Source organism: Diorhabda sublineata, chromosome X (genome assembly GCF_026230105.1).
Source record: "Diorhabda sublineata isolate icDioSubl1.1 chromosome X, icDioSubl1.1, whole genome shotgun sequence".
NCBI classification, from domain to species: domain Eukaryota; kingdom Metazoa; phylum Arthropoda; class Insecta; order Coleoptera; family Chrysomelidae; genus Diorhabda; species Diorhabda sublineata.
In genome coordinates this window covers 13,510,474-13,534,732 of record NC_079485.1, presented here as the reverse complement: position 1 = coordinate 13,534,732, position 24,259 = coordinate 13,510,474, and the positions used below count along the sequence as shown (strand labels likewise).

Genomic DNA, 24,259 nt, shown 5'->3' with positions numbered 1-24,259 from the left:
CTTGCAATAGTGACGCAAAAATTAGTTGAAATAAAAAAAAGAACTTGGTTGTTATATTATGCATTCATCAACATAAGTGTAGTAAAACAAACCTGGAAAAAACGGAAGAAAGATGAGAATTTGATTTTCAATTTTCACCAGACACTCTGTAGAGTCTCTCTACAGTAAACTTATTATTTGGAGCTCACATTTTAGACTATATCCCGCAAAACAGCTGACTTGATTGAAACTGCAATCTTCATACAGGGTATTATCACCCTGCGTTTTCTTAATTCAATCTTTCAGTCTATCAGTTCAATTCATCCTTCTAACCGAATACACCTGAAAAATTCTTTATTTTCCAGCTCGCAAAGATGTATATCAACAACAACAGCAACAAAAATATTCAGAATGGCGGCAGTTGTGGTATCCGAATTTCGAGGAGTTCTCCAGGGCGGAGGCTATGGCCGGAGCCGAAAATAATACAATCACTAACGTAACGGTCCAACTGGGAGCCACTGCTTACCTACATTGCCACGTCAGGACCACAGGAGATAGGACTCTGGCCGGAGCAGAGGTAATAACGTATTTTCTACTTCCTTAAAAACGTTTGCCCGTACGCCATTAAGAGATTTGAGTCGAAATGATATCTTGTTGTTCCATTAGCGTTAATTAAATGTTGTATGTTTGATAAAGTTTCCGTAGATTCTTAATTAACGTTAAAAATTAAAAAAATAATTAGTTTTTCTTTTAAAACCAACAATCAATTCGTTAAAAATATAAATATATCAGATAAACAAATTAAAAAAAATCCAATTCAATCACAATCATTTCAAAATAATTTTGTACTAGTTTTACTTCAACCACCCCTCGTAAACTCCTGTCGGTACGATCCAACACTATTTTTTAAGAGAACTCTGTCAAATTTATTTACGTAAATTTTCATTTGATGAACATTTAGCATTACTCTATGTTTATATATGTGGCTCATCAATCTAACTTTAAAAAACACATTTTTTCACCACAAATCGATTTTATTCATAAATTTAATCTCCTTCCAGAGCAATACCATCAGTCCAACCGTTTCCATCGACTTTTTAATCGGTGCATTGTCTTGGTAAAACAGTGGTTTTCTCTTCAAAATTCCTCGATTTTTGCATTCAAACGATCCAAAAACTCTATATAGTATCTCCCTTTTGGATATAATCGATGAACAAAATACCATGCGCATCCCAAAATACTGAAGACGCTTCGAACGGGGTTCACCAGCTGCAGTCCACTCAGATAATGATCGTTTTTATTGAGGAGTAAAGTGATTCATCTATTCTCGAATATCGGCGAAAAAAATCTGATTTATTACGTGTGAACATGACCAAATTCAGTAAACCCATAAAAAATGGTTGTTTTTGGTGGAGCAGAGTCCGGATAACACTTTTGAAGCCATAGCTTTTATCGAGAAGCAATGAGACTTTTGAAAGCTGGTACTTCATATGGATTTGACAATAGCAGCGTCATCTAGGTATCAATCACACGACTTATTGGTCAAAAAATTTCGCCCACTTGCCTGATACATAAGAATAAAGTGATAATAAACTACAGTCTCCAGTTGTAACATATTTTTGATTCAACGATGTAAATTCTTTTTGCTTTCATTATCATGGTGCACAATTTTGGCATTATATCTACCAATTTCGACCAATAATCGTCTTCTATTTTGTTCCATTCGTATATATTTCAAAGATGTATCCCCTTATCCCAAAACAACTTAATCAGGTTGATGTTTGTCGACTGTGACATCCAAATCATCACTTTCAGTACATTTTTCCTCACCAATTACTTTTTACACAGCTTCGAGAAATGCTTGGGATCGTTGTTGAGCTAGAAGATGTATTTTCTGCCGATCAGGAGCTGACTAAAATCGTACTACATTTCCGTTTAATATTTTTATAGCTTTCTTACTTAAATTTTGACAAAGTCTCCAACCACCCTCCCGACAAAATATTCCCTAGCTATCACCGAGCCTCCTTCATCTTTTTTCTTTAATCTGTGCCAAAAATTATTCTATTAGACCCAATAACCTCAAACTTTTAATCAATCCCATAAACCACTCTCCCATTCTTCATGCTTCAAATTTTTTATATTGTTTAGTCCACTGCAAAATTTTATTTTAGCAGTCTAGAAGAGCGAAAATACGAGCAGTCGTGCAACCACTCTGTAAAAAATCCATCGAGGAAGGAAAGGCTCAGAGGAAAAATAGTTGCGAACAACATCTAAGACTGCGACGACGTCGAACGGCATGGGCAAAGTTAAGAGCAAACATATTGGAAGCAGCAGAGGAAGGGTTTGGAAGAAGAACCATAAAAAACGGAAGAAGACCAAATACTAAACCTTTGTTTACTAAATCTGGTGAACGAGGGTGTAGAATCAAAAGAGATCATCTACGGTGTGAAAAATAAAATATGGAATAAGGGAAATAAGGGATGTAGTGGAGAGTGAAGAAAATGGAGAGACCACTTGGACAAAATGTCAGGTGACAGGCTGGCAAAAATTGCAAGAAAATTGGAAGAAAAACCGATTACATCCAGGACTATCAGGACGATCACATACAAGATGGTATGAAAGCTGGTCTTCTTCATCCCAGCTGCACCTAGACAACCATTGACGCAAACACAAGACTAAGTCTTAACGTACGATGAAGAAGAAGTTCTAAAAGAGGTTTCTCCACTGCCACCCTTCCAAAAAGGCCTTCTCTCAAACTCTCTTTCACTGTAGAAGTATTTAAAGGCAGATTACTAGATTGATTGATCTCTGAGATTTAGAAAAAACTGCGCCCTTGGAATAATGTGTGTTTAATTGTCTATATAAAAATGAAAAATAATTTTTGGTTTGATATGAAATAGCGTGTACTTATGTATATATAAAGGGCATAAAATGGAATTTCTGCATTCAATTACACTGACAAACAAGATCACTTCATTATGATACTTCCTCATCCTTTCGAAGAATATCATATTCGATTCGAGAGATTTTACTTGAAAAATGGATTTAATACAGAGGAAAGAAGTTGCAATTTTTTGTATTTATTGCTACCTATGAATCATTGAAGGAAAAAACATTCCGCCGTTCTTTCTGCGATGGGGTGAACCTACAGACAAAAAAAACTTCTTTTTTAAATCGAAAAAAAAACATAAATATTTATGAAGGACTAACAATATTTTTTACCGGCGAAAATACAAAATTTGATTCAGGGAAATCAAAAATATTTTCAAATACGTTAAGCAACAGAAATTCGGTTATATAGTATACAAGGATGCTCGCAGAAGTTCGATACCCTTCATTGTTGGAAAATCTTTGACCACCGATCCATTTTTTCAAATCTGGCAACAAAAAATAATCCGAGGGAGCTAAATCTAGCCATTGATGTTTGAGCTGGTGGATTGTATTGATGAAACAACATTTCTTAGCCAAATGTGACCGTTTTAGCTTGATTTTTTTTTGGAACAGTATCTTGTATGTGGACTGTATATATGTTCTGGAAATCGCTATCCCGACCTTCTGCTTTCTATCATTAACAAAGTTTTTCTATTAAAATTATTAAATTATTCGCTTTTCCTCTCATCCTAATTTATTCAGTCGCATTCTATGATTGACAGTGTCAAAAGCTTTTGCCACTAGTTGCGACAAAATCGTGAAAAATGCTTATATTTTTTTATCTTTAACGCCCTCTATCTTGAACTTCTTTTATTGAGCAAACCCCAAATATTTTCTAGTTTACTATCTATCCTGGAGACGGGATCGCCTTTTTTTGAAACACCCTGTATAATTCAAACATTTCAGAAATTCTCTTACAATTTAGAAAATCTTATACTGCCCCACCAAAATAAACAAAATTCATAAATTCTGCTGAGATGTTTGCTAGTTCTAGTTAATTAGAAAGTTTTTTCTGGTTCGAGGAAATTATTTATCTTTTATTTTTACTTTTCCACAGCAAGTCTCGTGGGTAAGAAGACGAGATTGGCACATTCTTTCTTCTGGAGTTTTCACATACACCAACGACGAACGTTTCCAAATTTTACACGCAGAAGGCTCCGACGATTGGACACTTCAAATCAAATACGTTCAAAAACGGGATAACGGCACTTATGAGTGTCAAGTAAGTAGATTTTCCATTCCTATATTACTTACACTATTTATACATAAAAATATCTCAAGATCTTCCTGATTTTTGTTATTTCTGCTACTTTTCGCTTTATAAATCTAATTTTCACTTGAAATACGCAGTGAGTGAAATTTCTTGCTTAAAAAGAGAGGATAGACCTACCACCATAGAATAAGCAAAAGGGGTAAAATAAAAGAGGAAGGTGGAGGAAGCGATTAATACCAACCTTATCGAGAAATTCAATAAAACTTCGGAATGTATGCTAAATCGTCCTCTATCTACCTTCACTCAAATGTTTAAATCAAAATTTGTGGCGATTTTATTCTTTATATACAGCTGCTAGGTTAGAGTTACAACAACACCTATAGGACTCAACCAGTACAATATAAACAAATTCAACTCAACTCCAACGACTGGGAATCCAGTTGAGAGCTGCAACCAACCCGAACTTCCATAGATAAGTCCCAGTCTTATCATCAACATTTATATCAATCTGAGTTGTTTTTCAATTTATAACCTCAACTTCCTCGGCAGGAAACTCTTCCTCAGGAGTGTTCACGAAATGTGTTACATTAATCACTTTTGACTTATCTATTCTAACGAGTTTTTGAAGAAATCAATTTGTTAACGTTTTGTTTCCACTTCATACGAGAAATTCAATAAAACCTCTGAATGTATGCTAAATCGTCCTCTACCTATTCACACTCAAGTTTTTGAATCTAAGTAGATTCTAGAGAATTTGTGACGATTTTTTTTTTAATTCGCTGTTCTACAGCTGCTAAGTTGAAGTTGCAACCACACCCAAAGGACTCAACCGGTACACTACAAACAAACATCTCAACTCCAACAATTGGGAATCCAATTGAAGACTGCAACCATCCCGGACTTCCATAGATAAGCCCCAGACTTATCTTTGATATTTATATGAATCTGAGTTGTTTTTTAATTTATAACCTCAACTTCCTCAGCAGGAAAGTCTTCCTCAGGAGTGTTCAAGTATTGTGGCACAGTAGTCACTTCCGTTTTATCTATTCTAACATCCGAGTTTTTGGAGAAATTAATTTGTTATCGATTCGTTTCCACTTCATACGAGAATTCAATAAAACTTTGGAATGTATACTAAATCGTCCTCTATCTACTTACACTCAAGTGTTTGAATCAAAATATTTTGAATATTCCTTTGTTCACGTATTGTGGCACTGTAGTTACTCTTCATTCGAGTTTTTGAAGAAATTGAGATACAAGATGGGCAAATGGGATTCACCTAAATGCACCTATTGCGATGACGTGAAAGATGATGTTCTTCGTACGTTTTTTTTTACTGTGAAAAACAAGAATTACGGTAAACGAATATCGCATACATTCAATATTACATGGACGTTTGGCTGTCAAAAAGATTTGTTTGCATAATTTGACAATCGTTAAAAAAGATCTTGTGTCGATTGTTGCAAAGAAATAGTGAAGAATTCAATCGCTGTGCTTCGAAAGACGTGACGAGCGACGAATTATGGATCTATGCATATGGATTCGAAACTAACCAACAATCGACTGTATGGGTCTTTCAAGACTAGTCAAATCAAACAAAAGTTGTTGCCGCTCGAAGAAACACTTCGAAGCAAATGTTTTATCGAAATAACTGAAGCTATTGCCACCGTTCCATTGGAGCAACGAAGAACGGTCAATTCTAAATGATATAGCAGTAATTGCATGTCAGAAGTGTTCGAAAAAATCAGGGAAACCAATCGCAGAAGACGAATCATTCCCCTATTTGCTTGGAATCAGGTTTAAATCAATTAAGAAGCCAAATTAGCTTTGAAGACCCACCTTAGATCTGGTCCAGAGAGAGAAAAAATTACTAAAAATGTGTAGACAAAAGTTTATCAGTCAGATGTCAGTTTACCATGACTTCAAAGAGCTTTCTTCAACCAATTAGCAGGCTTTTTTAATACGACACGAAAACCAGTTGATCTTGCAGTGGTTTTGCAATCAAAATGAAACTTTCGATAGGATTCTTAATCAATTGGTGCAGCAGTGAAACGTAATTTATCAATGTATTCATACTCGAATGAGGAAGACGTCATTGATTATTATCAATACCGCAAACAACGCAAGGTACACAGAGAATGTCTGATCCATCCATACCCAAATCAAAATGTGAACTCTATACTGTTCGTAGCAGGACAAGAACTGTCTCGGCCTGATAAAGCGTTTATAGCTTTCTATCAAATGTCGGAAGAATTCTAGAATGGTTAGCCCCCTCATAGAAATATTATAGCCACTTGTTGCCATGCTTTCTCTGTCGAATCTTTTCTTGAGTACTAAGTACTCAGTAGGTACTCGTGTTTCGTCACTTCTCCCAAAAATTTGAGGTTTACTGGGGAACAGAGCTGATCCCTCAATCCCACTCCTTTTTCCATTGGTTTGTGGCTTGTGGTTCGGATCTCTTGTTCTCCTGAAATATTTTAGCGAGCTTATCAGCTATTTCATTTCCTCTCGCTCCGGTGAGTCCCGGAATCCATTGTAGGGTAATTTTAATTCTCTTATCTACCTCGTTTAATTTTGGAGTTTGGATTTTATGATATTGTAGCTTAGAGCTCTAATTTCTGCTTGACTATAGGACAAGATGATGATCTCTAGTTTGCGATAGTTCCTCTCTAGATTGAACTGAACAAATTTCTCAATTGCATAGATTTCTGCTTGTAAAATGGTTGGTTAATGATGCCCAAATGTTCAGAGTGTTTGGTTCTGGACCTCTACACTCCTATTCTAGTTCCATCTGCTGTTATCGATCCATCCGTATACCAAACCAATTTGAAGTTCAGTTCTTGATCACTCATATTGAAGAGAACAAAATAGTAATCAAATGACGCAACTACGACCGCAGAATCATGGTCACGAACAACCGATTGCAGACTAGTTTCATTCGTTGCTGTCAGACGTTGCCAAACTATTGCAAGATCAGCTGGGTTGCAACCTTTGTTTAGAAAAAGTAGCATCGTATGCGATCGGCCTTACAATAGCGAACAAACCATGAAATTCGAATACTAGTAGTCTACTTCGCTGAAAAATAATCAAATTTCGTACATTTGATACAAATCCAATATATAATTCACAAAATGAAATGAAATTTCATAGTTTCTAAACTGGATGGAAACTTTATTCGTCCTGTAGATGTTTGCCTAACCCGAATTATTTGAAATCTTACGATAAATTTCTTATAATAGCCTGATCGAATTTTCTGCAGTAATTATCCTGATAAGAAGCTGCCAAAATGTCTACTGACGAAACTGCGGAAAATTTATTAAAAATCGATAAGAAAAAAATTATTTGGTTGAGTTTATAGTCCGAGTATTAATTTTGTTAGTCGATGAATGAGTGAAACAGGATTTTCAATTTATCGCCACGAAATATGTGACTATACAGGTAATCTCAATATTGACAAAGAGTCTATATTTCACGCTTACCGTGTTAACACATCCTTCATAATTCTTTGAAGTATATTCACAAAAAAATTACGACATATGAATAAAAAAAATCCTTTTCTATTCCAAAAAACGGTGTAAATGAATGTCAAATTTCATCCCCCGGAACTATCTGAGGAAGAAAATCGTCACTCCTGCACGAGGATTGTCCTAGAAGTTCCTGGCCCAACATAGAAAACCCACAATTTTTCAACGTAACTTCGTTTTAGCTCCATAAACTTTTCAATATCTTCGATACCTTTTTTAAAATAAGAATCGTCAAGCTCCTCAAAATAACCATAAGCTGCAAACATCACCTCTTCATTTTTGAATAAATCTTGTCCACTGAATCATTGATCCTGGCGATTAAGATGCATGAAGTGGCAATTTAAACTTTAATTCAATCATTTTGGCTATTGCAATAAAGGACGCCGTCTCCCTAAGGAGGTTGGCGATCCAAATGGAAAGTGTCGCACGACCGCAGCTCTGAAAATTTCTGTCCGGGCCATCTGCGCAAGTCTTCTGTCCACGGCCGACTGACCGTTTTCCTTCGATTTTCTCTTCTATTATCTCATATCGCTAGCCTCTCATTATATGTCCCAGGTACTGCAATTTTCTCTCCTTGATTGTTATGAGAAGTTCTTTATGTTCACCCATTTTCTGAAGGACCTCTATGTTTGTCTTATGTTCCGTCCAAGATACATTTCGAACCCATCAACTTTCTTCTCTGTGGCCCCATCCATATTCCAACCTTCCTGGTCCGGAGTTCCAGGCTGAGGTTGCGGTTTACCAGAAGTGTCCTCATGTTGTTCAGAGTTTTCCGCGCTTGCTCAATTCTTGATCTGATTTAGGGTCGCATTGTTGGTTGACGAGCGTGCCCGGGTATCTTAGAGATGACACTCGTTTAATGATCTCTCCATGAAGTCTTGGAATGGCGTTTCTTTATATTTTTGAGAATACTAATAGACGTATTCATTGTTTATAATGTTTCCATTGTTCTTCACGCCGTTGATAGTTTTTCCTTTTTCAACCCACGCCCCTCCCAAAAAAACCGACGCCATGACCTCGTCTGCAGTTGGAACGGTGTTTTCCTCCTTTGGAGTTGGCTCTCCCTTTCTAGTCCATTGTTTTGATTGTTTTTTTATTTGGTTTCTGGCGTGGTGGACTCACGTTTGATCTATGGTTATGAAATGGCCCAAAAATTTCTGCTTTATTTCCGTGAAACACTCGATGGAAACATCTCCACGACGCTGTTTTGGGTCCATTGAGAACAAACACCACACCCATCTTGCACACAGCTTTCTCATATTCAAATTTTTCAGTTATTATGTGATGTACTTGCACTTTTTGAAATATCTATTATGTCTGCTAGCTCGCACACTTCTAGTCGACGATCATACAGCTCCGATTTCTGGAATCATCACCTCATTTGGTCGATCACTACTATGCTGATCTTCGTAAGGCTCGTTTAAACTCTGCTACCAAATATTTCACTGTTAATAACGAAGGAGCAGTTTCATCCACAGTAGAATCAAGTTCAGGTTTCATTGGATCACATAACGATGACCACTATTGATGGCTGTCAAAAAAATACCAAACAACGTGGCGTCTTTAAACTTGAAACATATACTGTATAGACAGTGGTATTTTTGAAGTTACTACCCCCATTTCTAAGTCAAGCCAGCTACTTCTTGGACCATCTTCATAGCATCTCAAATTTTAGGTAAACATCGAGGATAAACCTCTCGAAATTTCAGTTTTCTATCGAAAAGTTCATGAATTTGTAATTTTGAGATCTTCCACAGCAACAGTACTAATTGTAAACTTACATTTTTGTTCAAACTTTTTATCAATTACGTCAATTTGCTCTCCAGTAATCAAAATGGACGTCCAGATCGTGCATTTGATCACGTCCTTCATTATCTGACCTGTCTTCTAGTCATTGAATCACTAATAGCAATTTATTCGAAAAACTATTAGATTTGATTATAAATTTCACTCTTCGAATTTAAAAAACGAATAACAGATTTGATTTACCTCGTTAATGTATTGCTACGGCTGTTTTCCATTTGGTCCAATTTTTTATCGAGAATTCTGGTTTACATTTCGTATACTGTAATATCTGGAAAAAGAATATTCAAGTTCTTGGTGGTGAAACTATCAGAATCTAACCGTTTTGTATTTGTTCGTTTCAAATTTGTTAACGGTATAATTTAGGCTCTTCAGTGGTAAACATAAATTCTATATGAAATAAGTATTAGAGGGCTTAGCTAGCTTTATTGTTCCGGAAACCCTTCGTTACATCAGAATATTTCTGTTTCTCTTTCACATTGTTTACAAAGAGGAAATTAATATTCAGTTCCCAAATCCCGGAGTTTCCCTTGCTATTTCAGTAGCAAGAAAATGTGTTGTTTGGACAGCTACACACAGTGCAAAAAAGTTCAAAATGAGGATGTTCAAATTATTCGCCAGCACATTCCAATAATTTTCCGATTAAGTTTGGAGATGAACAAATACAAACAAACATTTATAATTGTTTTTAAAGATATTCTCCATTAAGATCAATAACTTTAGCATGCGTTTGAACCAATTTCCATTTCGATTGAAATACCTTTAAAGTATGTGATCAACCGCTTCTTCAGGTGTAGAAAAACGTAATTTACTTTGATCCGCGTGAATAAAAAGAAATCATTGGGCACCAATAATTAAATGCTTTTTTTGTTTAAAAACTGATGAGCAGCTCGCATTATTCGGTTGGAGAATGATTCGTTTTCTGCAATTGGTTTCTGGTAAACCACTTTAAATCTTGGAACATTGTCCACAATGGATAAAACATTATAAATCTAATGATCAGAAATACCTTAGTGATCATTGAATTGTCAAAACCAAGTACAACCCGAAGAAGAAACATCTTGTCTAGCAAAAATGATTTTCTAACTTGTTTGGAAGAATAGCACTGAAGTAAAAATAAAGTTAAGAGTCAAAGTAAGAACAGATATTGGATGCAACTGTAACCTTCACTGTAAAACACTGCGAAAGCTCGGTGATTGTTTGGCGATGTTTTGGGGGTGGAACAACTAAAGACCTGGTGAAAACTCTCGAAGCTGTGACAAGAGTATTTGAAAAAATTATAAATAAAGAATGTACTACATAAAACATAGAACCTAATGGACGACAATTATTTGTCAAATTTATTACAAAAAATCGTTTGGGAATGTTTTGGAGATAGATCTACTGGAGACCTGGTAAAAACTGAAGGGATTTTGATAAAAGAAAGCTGTATACCTGATCTTCCAGCTTGTCAACGATCCCAATCATTTCTCGAAGCTGTGCAAAGAGTATTTGAAAGAATTGGAAATGAAGAATATACTACATAAAACAAAGAATCTAATAGACGACTATTATTTGTCAAAATTATTACAAAAAATCGTTTGGGAATGTTTTGGAGGTAGATCTACTGGAGACCTGGTGAAAACTGAAGGGATTTTGATAAAAGAAGGCTGTGTACTCGATCTTCCAGCTTGTCAACGATCCCAAGCATTTCTCGAAGCTGGTGTACCATTTAGAGTTGAAACTTCTACGTTGCTAATGGCACGACGTATCCAGTTATTGTTATTAAAAAAAACAGTCGACCATTTGCTTCGAAGTTGCTGGAAAACCAGCGAAACACGATGATTTGAGATGGTACTTCATCACCAAAAGTCCAAACGAGTTGATTGGCACATTTTTTGACCAAGATGAATTTATCTATAAACACTCAAATAGCACTCGTATGACAACACATTCTGAGTACGTTCACTATAAAAAATGTTAAACTCTATGATGGAAATGTCAGATTTGACATATTCACTTCAGTGTTGTCATATTTCAAAACTTAAGTAGTAACTCTCGTAGTATTCCTGAAATTTGATGAAATTATTGTCGATTTTACTAATAAATATTTTCTATAGGGTGAAAAATGTACTATCACGATATACAAGTCATATTTTTTATTGAAAAAGTTAAAAAAAAGAGTGGATCGAGTCATAAAAAAATTTTCTCTTTTGATTTATTTTTCGCAAGAAATAGTTCTTCATAAAGCGGTTTTCTATAATTAATGGTATAATTGATAAAATGTGTTATATCACTTTCAATTCGATTCAAAATTGGAAAACACAATGCCGAAATCTAAATAAATGTAAAATTAATCGAAATCATTATTTGGTTGGTTCAAGTAGCGAGTAACGAGGAAATGAGATCGGAGAAACCTCATTTCAAGACTAGATGAGGTGAATTAATATGCCCCAGGTTGTCTCATTTACACCAAATACGTCTCGGCGTCACTAAATTTAGCGAAGCAATACTCTAATATGCTAAACTGAAAATTTATCAGCTTTCTAATAATGTCAAGTTATATTTGGAAACATGACTGTTGGTGCTGTTCGTAAAATATCACTATTGTTAAGAAAAGAAATTATGTGATGTATTAGACTTATCAAATTATCTACTTAGGACGATATAGTTGATTTATTCTCTTTTATTCCTTCAATTTCAACAATCATGTATACCAAAAATCCTTGAGAAAAATTTTCTATCAAAAACCAAATTAGTTTTATTCTACTTCATATGCAAGGTACTTCTAAAGAAGGGAAATGCATTATTATCAAAAAATTGTTCACAATTTGTAGACAATACCTTGTAAATAACTTAATATATAAAAAATAAAATCTGATTATAAAGTAAACAAACGAAAAATAAAATAATTAAGAATTTGACGGAAAGATATTTCATAGATTTTATTGGCAACTGATTGTGCATCTTTTTCACATTGTACAGTATTGAGCCCTCAACTAATTCTGAATGTATAGTAGATTCCTAAGTGGATAGTATAACAACCTTTCTGAAATTGGAGAAGCTTGCTTACGAATCAGGCATTCGGATTAATAGATGAATAAGGAATAAAAAGTTAATGTTTTGAGAAAATATCGGCTACATCCCCTATACCCAATGTTCATCAATCTCTTTGAATGCAAAAAATTGACGCTCTGCATTCTCAATTTTTTCCCAAGGAGGAATTTCACTATGGATGTGAATAAATTATAATCTGACGGTGCAAAGTCCGGATTGAAATCTGGATATAAGAGAACTTGCTTTCGATCAAGTAAGCCTCGATATTTCACCAATAAAACCTCATTCACTCACATTAGTTGTCCACTATATATCTATAATAGCTCGACCAAATGATGTACACTAAACCTCCATAATTTTATTACACAGAAAAATACTATCAAAACTGTATCGTTCGCTTATTAACTGTGAATAACATATTTTTCTTGCTATCACGGCTGCTTCAGCATTTTCTTTTCAATTGTGACTGTTCTTGAATCTGAAGGTGAGGTTAATTGTAGGCCACGATAAATCAAAAACGTGTAATTTGAGTCAATTCAAAATCACATCCCGTTAGAAACGCGACGCTAATAAATAATAAACAAATTATAACATTCGATTAAGTCGATGTCATGTTCATAAAATCCAAGATTAGTCTTAACAAGTTGTTAGTTGTGTTGTCAGACATACTTTATAGTAACTTTCACACACAAAAGCTCCTATGATTAAAATATGGAAATTCAAATCAAAACAGTTGAAGGAAAAACTTTTACTGCATTACTTCTTGTACATTTAAACTCAATGGAATGGATTTCCAAAGGGTTTTCCATTTACTCATCAATACAAGTCAACACTATCTAATTAAAAAAAAAACGTTTTTCTATTGAACATCCCCCTTGTTCACCTATTGGATTTTACCACAATCAGAAGAAACCTCAACAACTGCATGCTGTTATAGGCAAAGAACAAGTTTAAGGCACAAAGAAAAAACCTAGCCAACTCAGAAACAAACAGTTTTTCCGAAATTTATTGGAAGGGGGACAAATGTTCATACAACCCCCTACAGGTCACAGTATACTCTCAAAATTCAAGTTTGAAGGTCTGCAAAGTAGGCCTCAGTGGTAGTCAATTCGAGTCTGACCAATGAGTGACTTTTTCAAATTTCAAAAAAAAAACAGAAGTCACAGAAGAATACGGTGGATAGGATAGAATGTCATGGTCACATTTGATCAAAATGGACGAGAAAGGAAGTGTGAACCGGTACATTTTGTCTTCAATTTGACTTGGTTAATGATTCGGTATATTACAGCCCAGTGACCATTCTGCCTTTCTCCTGGTAGTGGACGTAGATCACACTATTATGAATCTCAAAAAATGGTAGCCATCACTTCACAGTCTTTAGTACAAGTTTGCATCCACTGTTTCGACCGTTCCTTGGCTATTCTGAAACTCCACTAAACTCTTCTTCATATTATTGCTCCACTTGTTTTTCACAACGTCAAACGTGACACGAGAGTTTTCTCGTGCTCAAATTTTCATGCAGGATATGATCCACGTCATTTCTGACAGCAATCTAAACAAACAAAGAAGCCTAGCGCACTTTGATTTAAAGATTTCCTTCTCAAAAATAAAAAAGGATCACAAACGATTGTTTTTTTTTCAATTTTTTCAAAATACCTTTTAAAACAAAACGAGCTTGATCTGGTGGAAATTCTGACAGTGGATTATCTTAATATCAGCTCTCTAATTATCTTGAGCAGTGTATATTACATAAGTTGTTCGTATATTAGTTAAAATAAAAATAAGTAACTCCCTTTACTTGGAACGGAGATAATCCAAACACCAAAAGGTGCTTCAACATTCTGTATTAAGTCATTGCAAGTTCTCCACCTTTGGAGGCGAAAATTCAAATGATCATTGTGGCCTAATGGCCACGCGAAACTTCCAAAGACCCATGTAAATCTGAATAAGGGAATACCGCATTACCTCACAAAATACATCAAACAATTAGTTGCATGTAATTCCGTGGAAGTTCTAGGAAGTTACACCAGAAACTTGTAAAAGGTCACGTTAAGTTTAATTGTTTAGACTTTCTTTTCCCAGTGTTAGAATTAATGCAGGAATCAAATTTTCTAAAAAATGATTTAACATAGAAATACCATTCAGCTAAGGGTTCAACTCGAATAATGAGCAGTTTGATATCTTCAAAACGAGCCTCAAATTATTGTGTAGCTTATTCCCAAAGGGACTAGCTCTGGGGAAAGTAGCTTTATTGAAATAATCAAAAATTAAGCAGATGTTTCATCTTTTCCCTTCCCTTGACTTCAATTCCCTTTTGAGAACTAAGTCGAGACCTAGTTAAATTACAATGTCAGAAATACGAAATTGAAATATCATGTCATTACGTAGGAACAAGAAACACTCCCCTTACGGTGATAATTTTGGTTTGCAATCCCTCTGAACCGTCCTTTCATTTTCATTTATTGTAATAAGATATCGAATTATTCTTGAGGGGTCTATTCAGTCACCCACCGCACTGATTTTTACTATAAAAAATCATGAATCCGTAAAATCGGTGTACGAGGCGTGGTTATAAAGTAAGTACTCTTATGGGATAATACCACCTAATCAGACCGCTGCATTGGTCGTTTCAATTTCATCATCGTTATGGCCCTCGTCCGCCAAATTCGTCTTCAAGTACATAGTTGCTTGGTGCTAGATCGATACTGTGTGGGGGATGGTACAATTGTTCCAAATCAAAATAGGGGATGAGTTTTATGATAAATTTACTAAATATGGCGGAAATGATCATTTAACTAAATTAATGTTTTGTTTAAATTGCGCGGCTCAAATTTTACTAACAGGCTTCCAAATTGCGAGGCCACAAAATCTGGCACATGATTTTCTGGTATTATGCTGGATAGTTCGGAAGATTCTCTGCCTTGGTAATATCGGTAAAACAGAGTAAGTTCAATGACCTTTCTTCTAATATCTAAGCTGTCCAAGTTTCTGGTCAACTCTGTCTGTATTGAGTCTCGATCATCTTCAGGGTAGGACGAAGCTTCAAATGTTTGAACAGAACATCAAATATGGACGCATCTGGACATTAGAAGCTGTTGCATATGAGCATATAGTTTTGTGGTCTCAAAAAGGGGTGCAAATTTTAGTGGAGCTGCCTTAGCTAACTTGGTCACGTGACTATCCAGGGATATATCGCTTCCAACCTCTATATCCAGCATTTGCGATGATGCTGATATTTCATATCCAGAAAAGTCTAAATCTTGAGTCACGATGTCAATTTTCTTTGCTGCATTAAACTCGATCAAATCCAGCCCACTTCAGAATATATTCAAAATTCAAACTCAGTGACCATAAGACTTCTAAATATTCATTCTATCGTTCCCAAAAGGTTATTTTAAGCACCTGCGAAGTAAAAGAAAAAAAAAATAATAAAGACTCAAATCAAGAGAAGTCAACAAAATTTTTATGGTACCTTACAAATCGTACATAACCTCAAAAATCTAAGAATTATGACCCAATTTTCTCCACGCATGCGCAAATATATTTTCCAATTTATATCGAGAATTATTGGGTTGAAATCAGAATCTTTTCAAACATCCTTCGTAAATGTCCTTTCCGTTTCCATTATATCTAATGTTGATGAATAATGGAAATGTACCATTTCTAATTAAACTTTATCAAAATATTGAATCTCGTTAAAAAAAAATATTTGTGTTGGGAATACTGTCTACCTTTGAAGTAGACATACATTTAATTCCCTTTGAAATATATTCCATTATGAATGAAGCTCGTTTGGTAATAATCGAACCTTACCGCTCCTTGCCAAGCCTCGCTTATATCATAGTTCAAAAATTGAGTTTATTATCTCATAAAAATTAACTTTTTATGTACATCATTTGGCAAACAACATACGAAAACAACCATATTGATAAACAGATTTGAAATTCTTTTCATGAAAAGCTCATTTAACAAATTAGAATTTCTTGAACCTTTAGCAATATTCAAACTGAACACACTGTTTACACGAAAACTTACAATTACACTGTTTGACGCGCGTTTCGATAACTGAGCACACGGTTTACACCACCACTACACTGTTTGAGGTGCGTTTCGATAACTGAACACACGGTTTACACCACCACTACACCAACACTCACAATTACACTGTTTGAAGCGCGTTTCTGAGGACGATAACTTGGTTAGAGAGAGAGGGAGGGAGGGAAAGAAATAGGAGAGAGAGGACAGAAAGGACAGAGAGAGATCAATGTACACGACTGCTCTAATCTCCAGGTTTTTTTGGTGGATATTTTAGGAAATCGAGGAGACATTTCTTAGCTTAGCACAAGGAGTAGATCTCCATACTTTTTCAAAATTTTTTCTTCATATTCAACTATTTTTCTCTAGGATTGAAATTTTTAACGCTTCGGTTAACAAGTCTCCTTTCGTTATTAGTGATTAATAAACATAGGGAAAATTGAAACAACTACTTTCATAAACAGTGTTTGGAAACAATTAGGAAACTTTCCATTTGCAGCGCTTCAGTGTCGGCCATCTGCAATAGGCGTACCGTAATTCCATACTACATAAACAAAACTTTGTTAATTGATATTACTAAATAACCGAAATTTTCGGTAATTAACTAGTTTATGGGATCAAATTTATCGAATAAATTTCCTCAAATATTTCATTAACCTTTATGAAACATCAATCAAAACATCTTTCACTATACAAATGCTAGACTTAAGAAGGAGTGGGATTGATGGACCAGCTGTATATACTGGGTTCTCCAGTAAATGGGTGCACAGTAGATTATTTGGGTCGCAGTGTATATTATATCCCAATATGTACATACGTACATACATGTTACTTCCAATATCCACCTGAAGGTACCACATTAATTAAAAAATAAACATCAATAATTTCCACGTAACGTATACAGGGTGTTTCAAAAAATAAAATATAATAAAAATGGAAGGAAAAATAATTTACACCTGCCAAAGTACTGAGAATGGTGAATCCCTGTATAAGACGAAGTAGAATTAGAATTAATTAAATACAGTGGAACTGCACTGAAGATAAGAATTATTTGATAACTAATATATGGGAACAAGAAATAATGCCATAAACGACGAAAATGGCAATACCAAGAAAGGAAAGAAGATTGAAGAAACTACAGAGGAAATGTGGAAGCAAGGATGACAAAGGGATGTGAATAATTGGGAGGTCTGAATGTTATAATAAGATCCAGAAAGATGAAGCTACATCTGTGCAAATCAATGATAAAACCAGTGAGCTACGAAGGTGAAACGTGGATTCTTAATAAAGCAGAAGAAGTGAATTTAGAAATATATCAGAAAGGAAAATATCTAGAAATAACTAAATACCACAAGTCAATTTCTGATGTTCCATTTATAATCAAATTGAAAGGTATATTTGACCGATAATTTGGTATAAAGATCTAAACATTTCTTTTTGGAAAAAAGTTTTCAAAACTTCAAGCACAACTTTCTGGAACATGCTTTCTGGTGATGTGGCTTCCCCCCTAAGGTGTATTAAAATTAAGCAAAATAAACCCTGGTTTACGTATATTTGCAAAGAAGAAGCGATCTTTATCTCACCTAAGGAAATTCTCGGATAGTGCCTTCTTCAGAAATTACGTGAAACTATACAAAATAATTTATCTTGAGACAATAAAAGCTGCCAAAGATATTTATTGCAATAGAAAACTCGCAAATTCTCGAAATGTTCCACTACTATCGAATGGGAGTTACATATATAAAAAATTGAGTTCCTCCTGTTTTGCACTGAGATCAGTTTCTAAAAAACTGAACTTATCCACCTCCTTAACAGTTTATTATGCCCTTATTAAGTCGCATCTCCGATAGGCCCTTCTCTTTTGGGGTACGTGTGGTGCTACTCAATTTGAGCGAATCTTCAAGCTACAAATTAGTTAGATGTTTACTCGGACTAAGCAGCAGTGACTTCTTTAAAAGATTAAAAATTCTGACTCTTTCTTCCTCATTCATCTTTAAATGAATCTGTTTACCTAATTCGTAAGCACGCTTCTCCAATTTCAGAACGATCTTCACCCTTCTACTCACGTTCAGAATTAGTTAAGGGCTCAATATTTTACATTCCAAAAAACTGCCCAATCCCTTGCCAATTGAAATCGAGTCGATATCATCTTTTACCGCATTTCGTAATAATTTGGGGCATTAATTGTGGTTTTTGTATATTTATTTAGTTATTTTTATGTTTGTTTTTTCCAGTTTATACAAGCTTTTGTCTACAAATTACAAACATTTTTTGACAATAAAGTATCATTGTAGAGATTGAGAAATCTCTCTAGATGATTCATGACATACTTTACAGGGAAAGTGACAAATAGAGTGGATAGAGTACGCTATGTATAAATATATTTGATTCGTTCCGAGGTTTACGGCCCTTCTTTCCTGAATAACGTTATTAGAATCTTGATTTCGAATAGACCCTTTACCAGATTTAAGGAGCTGAACGTCCAACTAAATCCTTTAAAATAGATCCTTCGGTAAATACACCAGCCACGTACTTCGTTATAAGCATCCAGGGATTAGTGAATTTCAAAGCAGTAAGGAAATTTGATGAAACACATCAAGGCACACTAACGAACTTTGTGAAGTTAGTCAATATTATTAACTAGATGATATTCAACAACAACAAACTCACTTATATTCATTATATTGAAGAATGAAATACATTAAGTTGATTATAGTTTGAACGAAATTTGTACTAACATTAGGGTACCCTATATTTTTCACGAAAATCACATTTAGTGTACTTTTGAAGATTGCGTCACCCAGTTTGAGGGATTATGAGCCTCAGAAATTCGCTATTCTACTACAAAACAAAAGCTGATGGTTGAGAGTCGATTGAGACGACGTTGACAAGGGTTGATGGTTTTTAATATAGTGATGAAACGAGTCGTGTTACTTGTAGAAATTGCGCTATTCGCTTGATGAAATTACGAAAAGTTTGATATTTATTGGGACTGTTGGGATTTGGGATATGAGGTTACTTAATGAACTTACTGCTAATTCAGTTTGAAGTTCATAAAAGGAACCGTTACTTGGATATTATCAAATACCTAAAACTTTCTTGGCTCAAATTCCAAGAGAAAGTTTGTCTCATGAATAATGAAATAAAATGGTTTTCTCATCTTATTTATGGGTTATACAAAAAAACGAAACAATTTCATTTTTTTCTGTGGTTCATACTTTATACTAGTTACATTGTGGGCGGCCAAGGAGCCGTTAAGCACATAGGACCATCGTGCCTCAGGGAAAACAGGGAAAACAAGCACAAGATGGCAAATCCTATTACACTCGAGCAGTTCGAGTGGTACCTACCGAGTAGGGGTGCCGGAGTATATTGACCTTGAACTTCTGTATTTTCTAATGTTTGGTAAAAACGTACTTTGGGTGATGATTCCACAGGCTCGTACTTATCCAATGAAATGAAGTTCTGGGCGTTTACAGACAAACTTAGTGTTCATAAGCCCCGTCTGCCTGTCGAGTATGTCTTGCAGACACTGCTCTTGGTGGAATTATGTTGGATAGCTCAGAAGAGCTTCTGCCGTGGTGGTATCAGTGAAAAAGAATCAGATCAGCAACGTTGCCTCTATGCTGTAAGCTGTCCAAATTTCTGGTCAAACACATCTATGAATATCATTTTCTCCAGTTTTTACGCTAATGTTTGTTCCAATGCCTATGCTAATTTTTGTTGTCCATGCATATATTTTCACTTGAGATTGAAAGTGGAAATATTTAGAATTCTGGTGAAGTGTATAGAAAACGAAGACATTGTTGTAAAAACAGAACACGAAAACAACGAAAACTTATCAGAATTAATATTATTTTCACTTCTGAAATATTGAGATTGAAATTTTGGAACTAATTCAAACATCCAGTATAGTTTCTAGCTTTGTAAAAAGTTGATAACCGCCTCTAGTATTACGGTTACCGCTCGTGAACTCAACCTCTCATAAAGAGAATGGATATTGTCAGGAAAAGCCGATCACTTAAATCGATTGACTCTTAGTAACGTGATTGTTGGAACGTACAAAGATATTCGATTGATAGCCAATACTAACAGGTGTCTCCATTGGGAAACCAACAATTTGCCGCAAGTAATGACAGTAATTCTCCGGCAACAGCAATTTTTTCAAGTTGTCCAACCATTTTATTTCTTTGTTTGATAATAGTGGAAATTTTTATACACGAAATAAGCGATTTTATAGTAGTTTTTTCATAAGTTTCCAGAATAGATAAGCTAATATTGTATATAGATTTTATTACTTTAATTTTTTCTGCGCATTAGTTGACTCACCTTCCACAATAATAGAACGCGTATATTTATTAAATATACGTTTTTGTTTTTATTTAAAACTATTTGCAAAAAATGTTAAGTACAATATGTACAGGTACGATACTGGCCGTTGTTGGCGGCAGCTAACAACACGATTTTATTTACTTGATAGTAGAAACTGACTTTTCAGTTATTAATAAATAATTATTGCACTAGAACTTGATGATAAATTTACGATAAGAGTAAAATTAACATGAGAGTTGCACAAAAAAATGAAAATTATTTGATCGATATAAAAAGGAAATTGAAATTATAAATAAAAAAAATAAATACCTTGCCAAAAAAATTAAAGTTAATAATTAACAAATAAAAAATAGAGGTTGATAGTAGAGGGTTGAAAATTTAGGGTTGTATGTATTTTTTATGATACAGCATTAAAAAGTTTTATCTAAAAAATGAATATAAAAAATTATGGATTCTCGATACATACAAGAGGGATCCATTCATATTTTTAACAACCAAACCATATTTCATGTAAGCAGAGATCTTTTTCTTATTCCTCCAACGACTGTTTTTCTAGTGTACGTTCGTTCCCTTTATCCTCCTATAACTAATTATATACCTTGTCACCTGGAAGGCGTTCATATAATAATCGTTTTTTTTAAGTCTTGTAACTAACTGAGAAAAACATATTTTTTGCCAAAAATTCATTAATTTTTCTCCTTCAGGAGCAATACAATCATTCCAACGCTTCTCTAACTTCAAGATGCCGAGCTTGTAGCAGTTTTAGCAATTGCTTCGCTATTTGGACTCATTTTCTTATCCGTGAGCTCTTTTTTGAGATCAGTAGTCACTGGGGACTAGATCCGCACTATATGGTGGATTAGGAAGCAATTCGTAGTGTAATTCAGTCAATTTAACTATTGTTGCCTTCGACTTGTGCATTTTCTTGGTCTTGGTGAAACAGTGGTTTTTTCTTCGACATATAAGGTCTTTATCCAACAACTCTAGTATTCGCTTGTCTCTCCCTTCTGGGAGATAATCGATGAACAATATTCCTGAAATACTGAAGCAAAAGCCCTCCCAGTTCACTGTTGTGCCTTTGGAAGCTTCAGACGTGGGTCACCGGCTGCAGTTCACTCATATGATGATCGTTTCGATTCCGGAGTGAAGTGATGGATCCATTATATGTAGATGTAGAGGCAAAAAATCTGATTTATTAAGTCTAAACATGGCTAAATACTGTACTCAATCATCAACACGTTGTTGTGTTTGATCGACTGTCACCGAGTGAGCGACAACCACTCATGGTATAATTGTAAAGACACTGCTTTCTGATACCTTTAAAACCTCAGCTGTCTCACGTAATTTCAATTTACGATTAGATATTACCAATTTGTCGACTTTTTTTATGTTTTCACCATCACCATCATCAGTGTCTGAACGACCAGGTTTAAATTCAACAAACTAATAGCAAATGGTTGTTTTCTATGGAGCAGAGTCCGGAAAACACTTTTAAAACCATTGCTTCACTTAAATGGCTGTCATTTTCAAAGCTGGTACTAAATGTCAGTGATACGACTTATTCAATTATGTAGTTTTTTCAGCTTATCGTGACAGAACCACTGAAATAAATGGACTCACTTTAAGAGTCGGTATGTTAGGACAGTGCGCAGCGCACGACATATGCAGTCAGCGAAATGAGTCATGCGCAGCTCCTGACAGTATTGTGCCGTTCTATCTGTGTATGTGGCAAATGTTCTTGTCGACGATACTACTATCTTTGTAATTAAATCTATCGATTGCTCATATTCCTCAAAAGATAGTTTTGACTTTTTTATTATCGTCATTAACGCAATTATGAGTTCACCTGAATGGCCCCACGTTGTGTTTCTAGGGTTATTATTGGTGCTAATGATTTTTCTTTTTGCATGATTGTACCTATACGTTTCGTGGAATTTGGGAAAATGAATTGAATAAAAACATTTATAAACACACACAATTTAAAATAAACTAATTTCTGTAATAATAAATGGAAAAATTAAGCTTAAAATTAGACATATATTTACGATTGATTGATTTTTTTCAGGTATCAACTGGTCAAGGTCTCATATCCCATTTCGTCAACTTGCAGATAGTTGTTCCTGAAGCAACCATACAAGGTACCAGATCGGGTGAACACCATGTCGATGTTGGTAGTATTATTGACCTGGTGTGCATCATTGAAAGAGTGAGTATTTTTTTCTTCTGTCTTGAAAATAAAAAATTTCGTAACTGATTTGGAAACTTGTTGTCGTCGTAGTTTTACTAAATCAACTTCAACATCCTATTCTCAGAAGTTAACATAGTTTGTTGATGTTTAATTTCTTTTTCCTGTGTATCTACGCAGAAACCTCATCGGGAAATAGTTTAATCAAATACAGCATCTTCTTTTCTTCTCTAATTTCCTTTAGAAGAATTAGGCTTTAGTGGTTTACTCATTATGTGTTATTTTTTCCCATAATCAACCCAAGATATATATTCCGGAGTTGATGATTTGATATTTTCAACAGTATCATGTTTTCTGTCAAAAGTATCCTAAATATTTATCTGGGAAAATAAAAATTAACCTAGGGCAGACAAGCCCTTCATGGGACCCCTCTTATATGGTGGCATCTACAGAACGATGGAAAAAGCATTGGAGAAGAAGGTGAAACCGATTACTGGAAGAACCTACAGAGGTAGAGACTCTTCTAGGAAACTATAGCCAGAGAAGACAGGGAAGAACGATCCGAGAAGACTAACAGAAGCTCTATCGAGGCACTGTCGCTTCAACAAACACCTGAAGATGCTAGACTTAGTAAATAATGCGTTGTGCAGATTTTATCGCACAGAGAACGAAACCTCCACATTCCCTCGAAGCGTGAAACACCAAGGAAACTCCAGAGCATTATACCTGGAAGAGTATGAAATAGAATACGAAAATCTCTGGTTTTCAAAGTCATTCCACATGTGTAAAAGGAGTGGGATTTATGGATTAGCTGCAAACACTGGATTCTCCAGTATCGCATATCCTTTGGGTCACTGTGTATACGTAACCCCAAATCCATACATCATGGTGTGTAGAGTTGCCAAATGCAAAGTTTTTATTCTTTATTTTTGGTCTTTGATTTGGTCTTTAAGCTTTGTTATTCACCTATTTACGTAAAAGGATTAATCTCTGGAGAGCTTAGTGGCCATTCAGTAGATCCCATATCTATCTGAACTGTATTCTATCGAGATCATCTTCTAGTCTATGAAGGATTTAATGAAGGATAATTTATGAAGGATTATAAGTTTGTGAAGATGATATTTATAAACTGCTCAGTACATCTCTAGATATTTGCATTCCACAGATAATAGTACATCTATTTTCATATCTTCATTAAAAGCAGTAATGAGTAAGCTGGAA

At 34.9% G+C, this 24,259-nt stretch overlaps 1 protein-coding gene across 2 annotated transcripts in view; it reads left to right on the top strand.

Annotated features, from left to right (window-relative positions):
• Nucleotides 1-24,259, top strand: part of LOC130451491 (neuronal growth regulator 1-like) — a 105,422-nt gene that overhangs the window by 54,727 nt on the left and 26,436 nt on the right. Inside the window, exons 3-5 of one of the 2 annotated variants that reach the window (XM_056790533.1) lie at nt 345-556; nt 3,968-4,132; nt 22,919-23,059. In XM_056790533.1, the coding sequence (XP_056646511.1) occupies nt 345-556; nt 3,968-4,132; nt 22,919-23,059 (518 nt within the window). The remainder of the gene's footprint in view (nt 1-344; nt 557-3,967; nt 4,133-22,918; nt 23,060-24,259) is intronic. The other variant, XM_056790532.1, reaches the window with a different exon arrangement.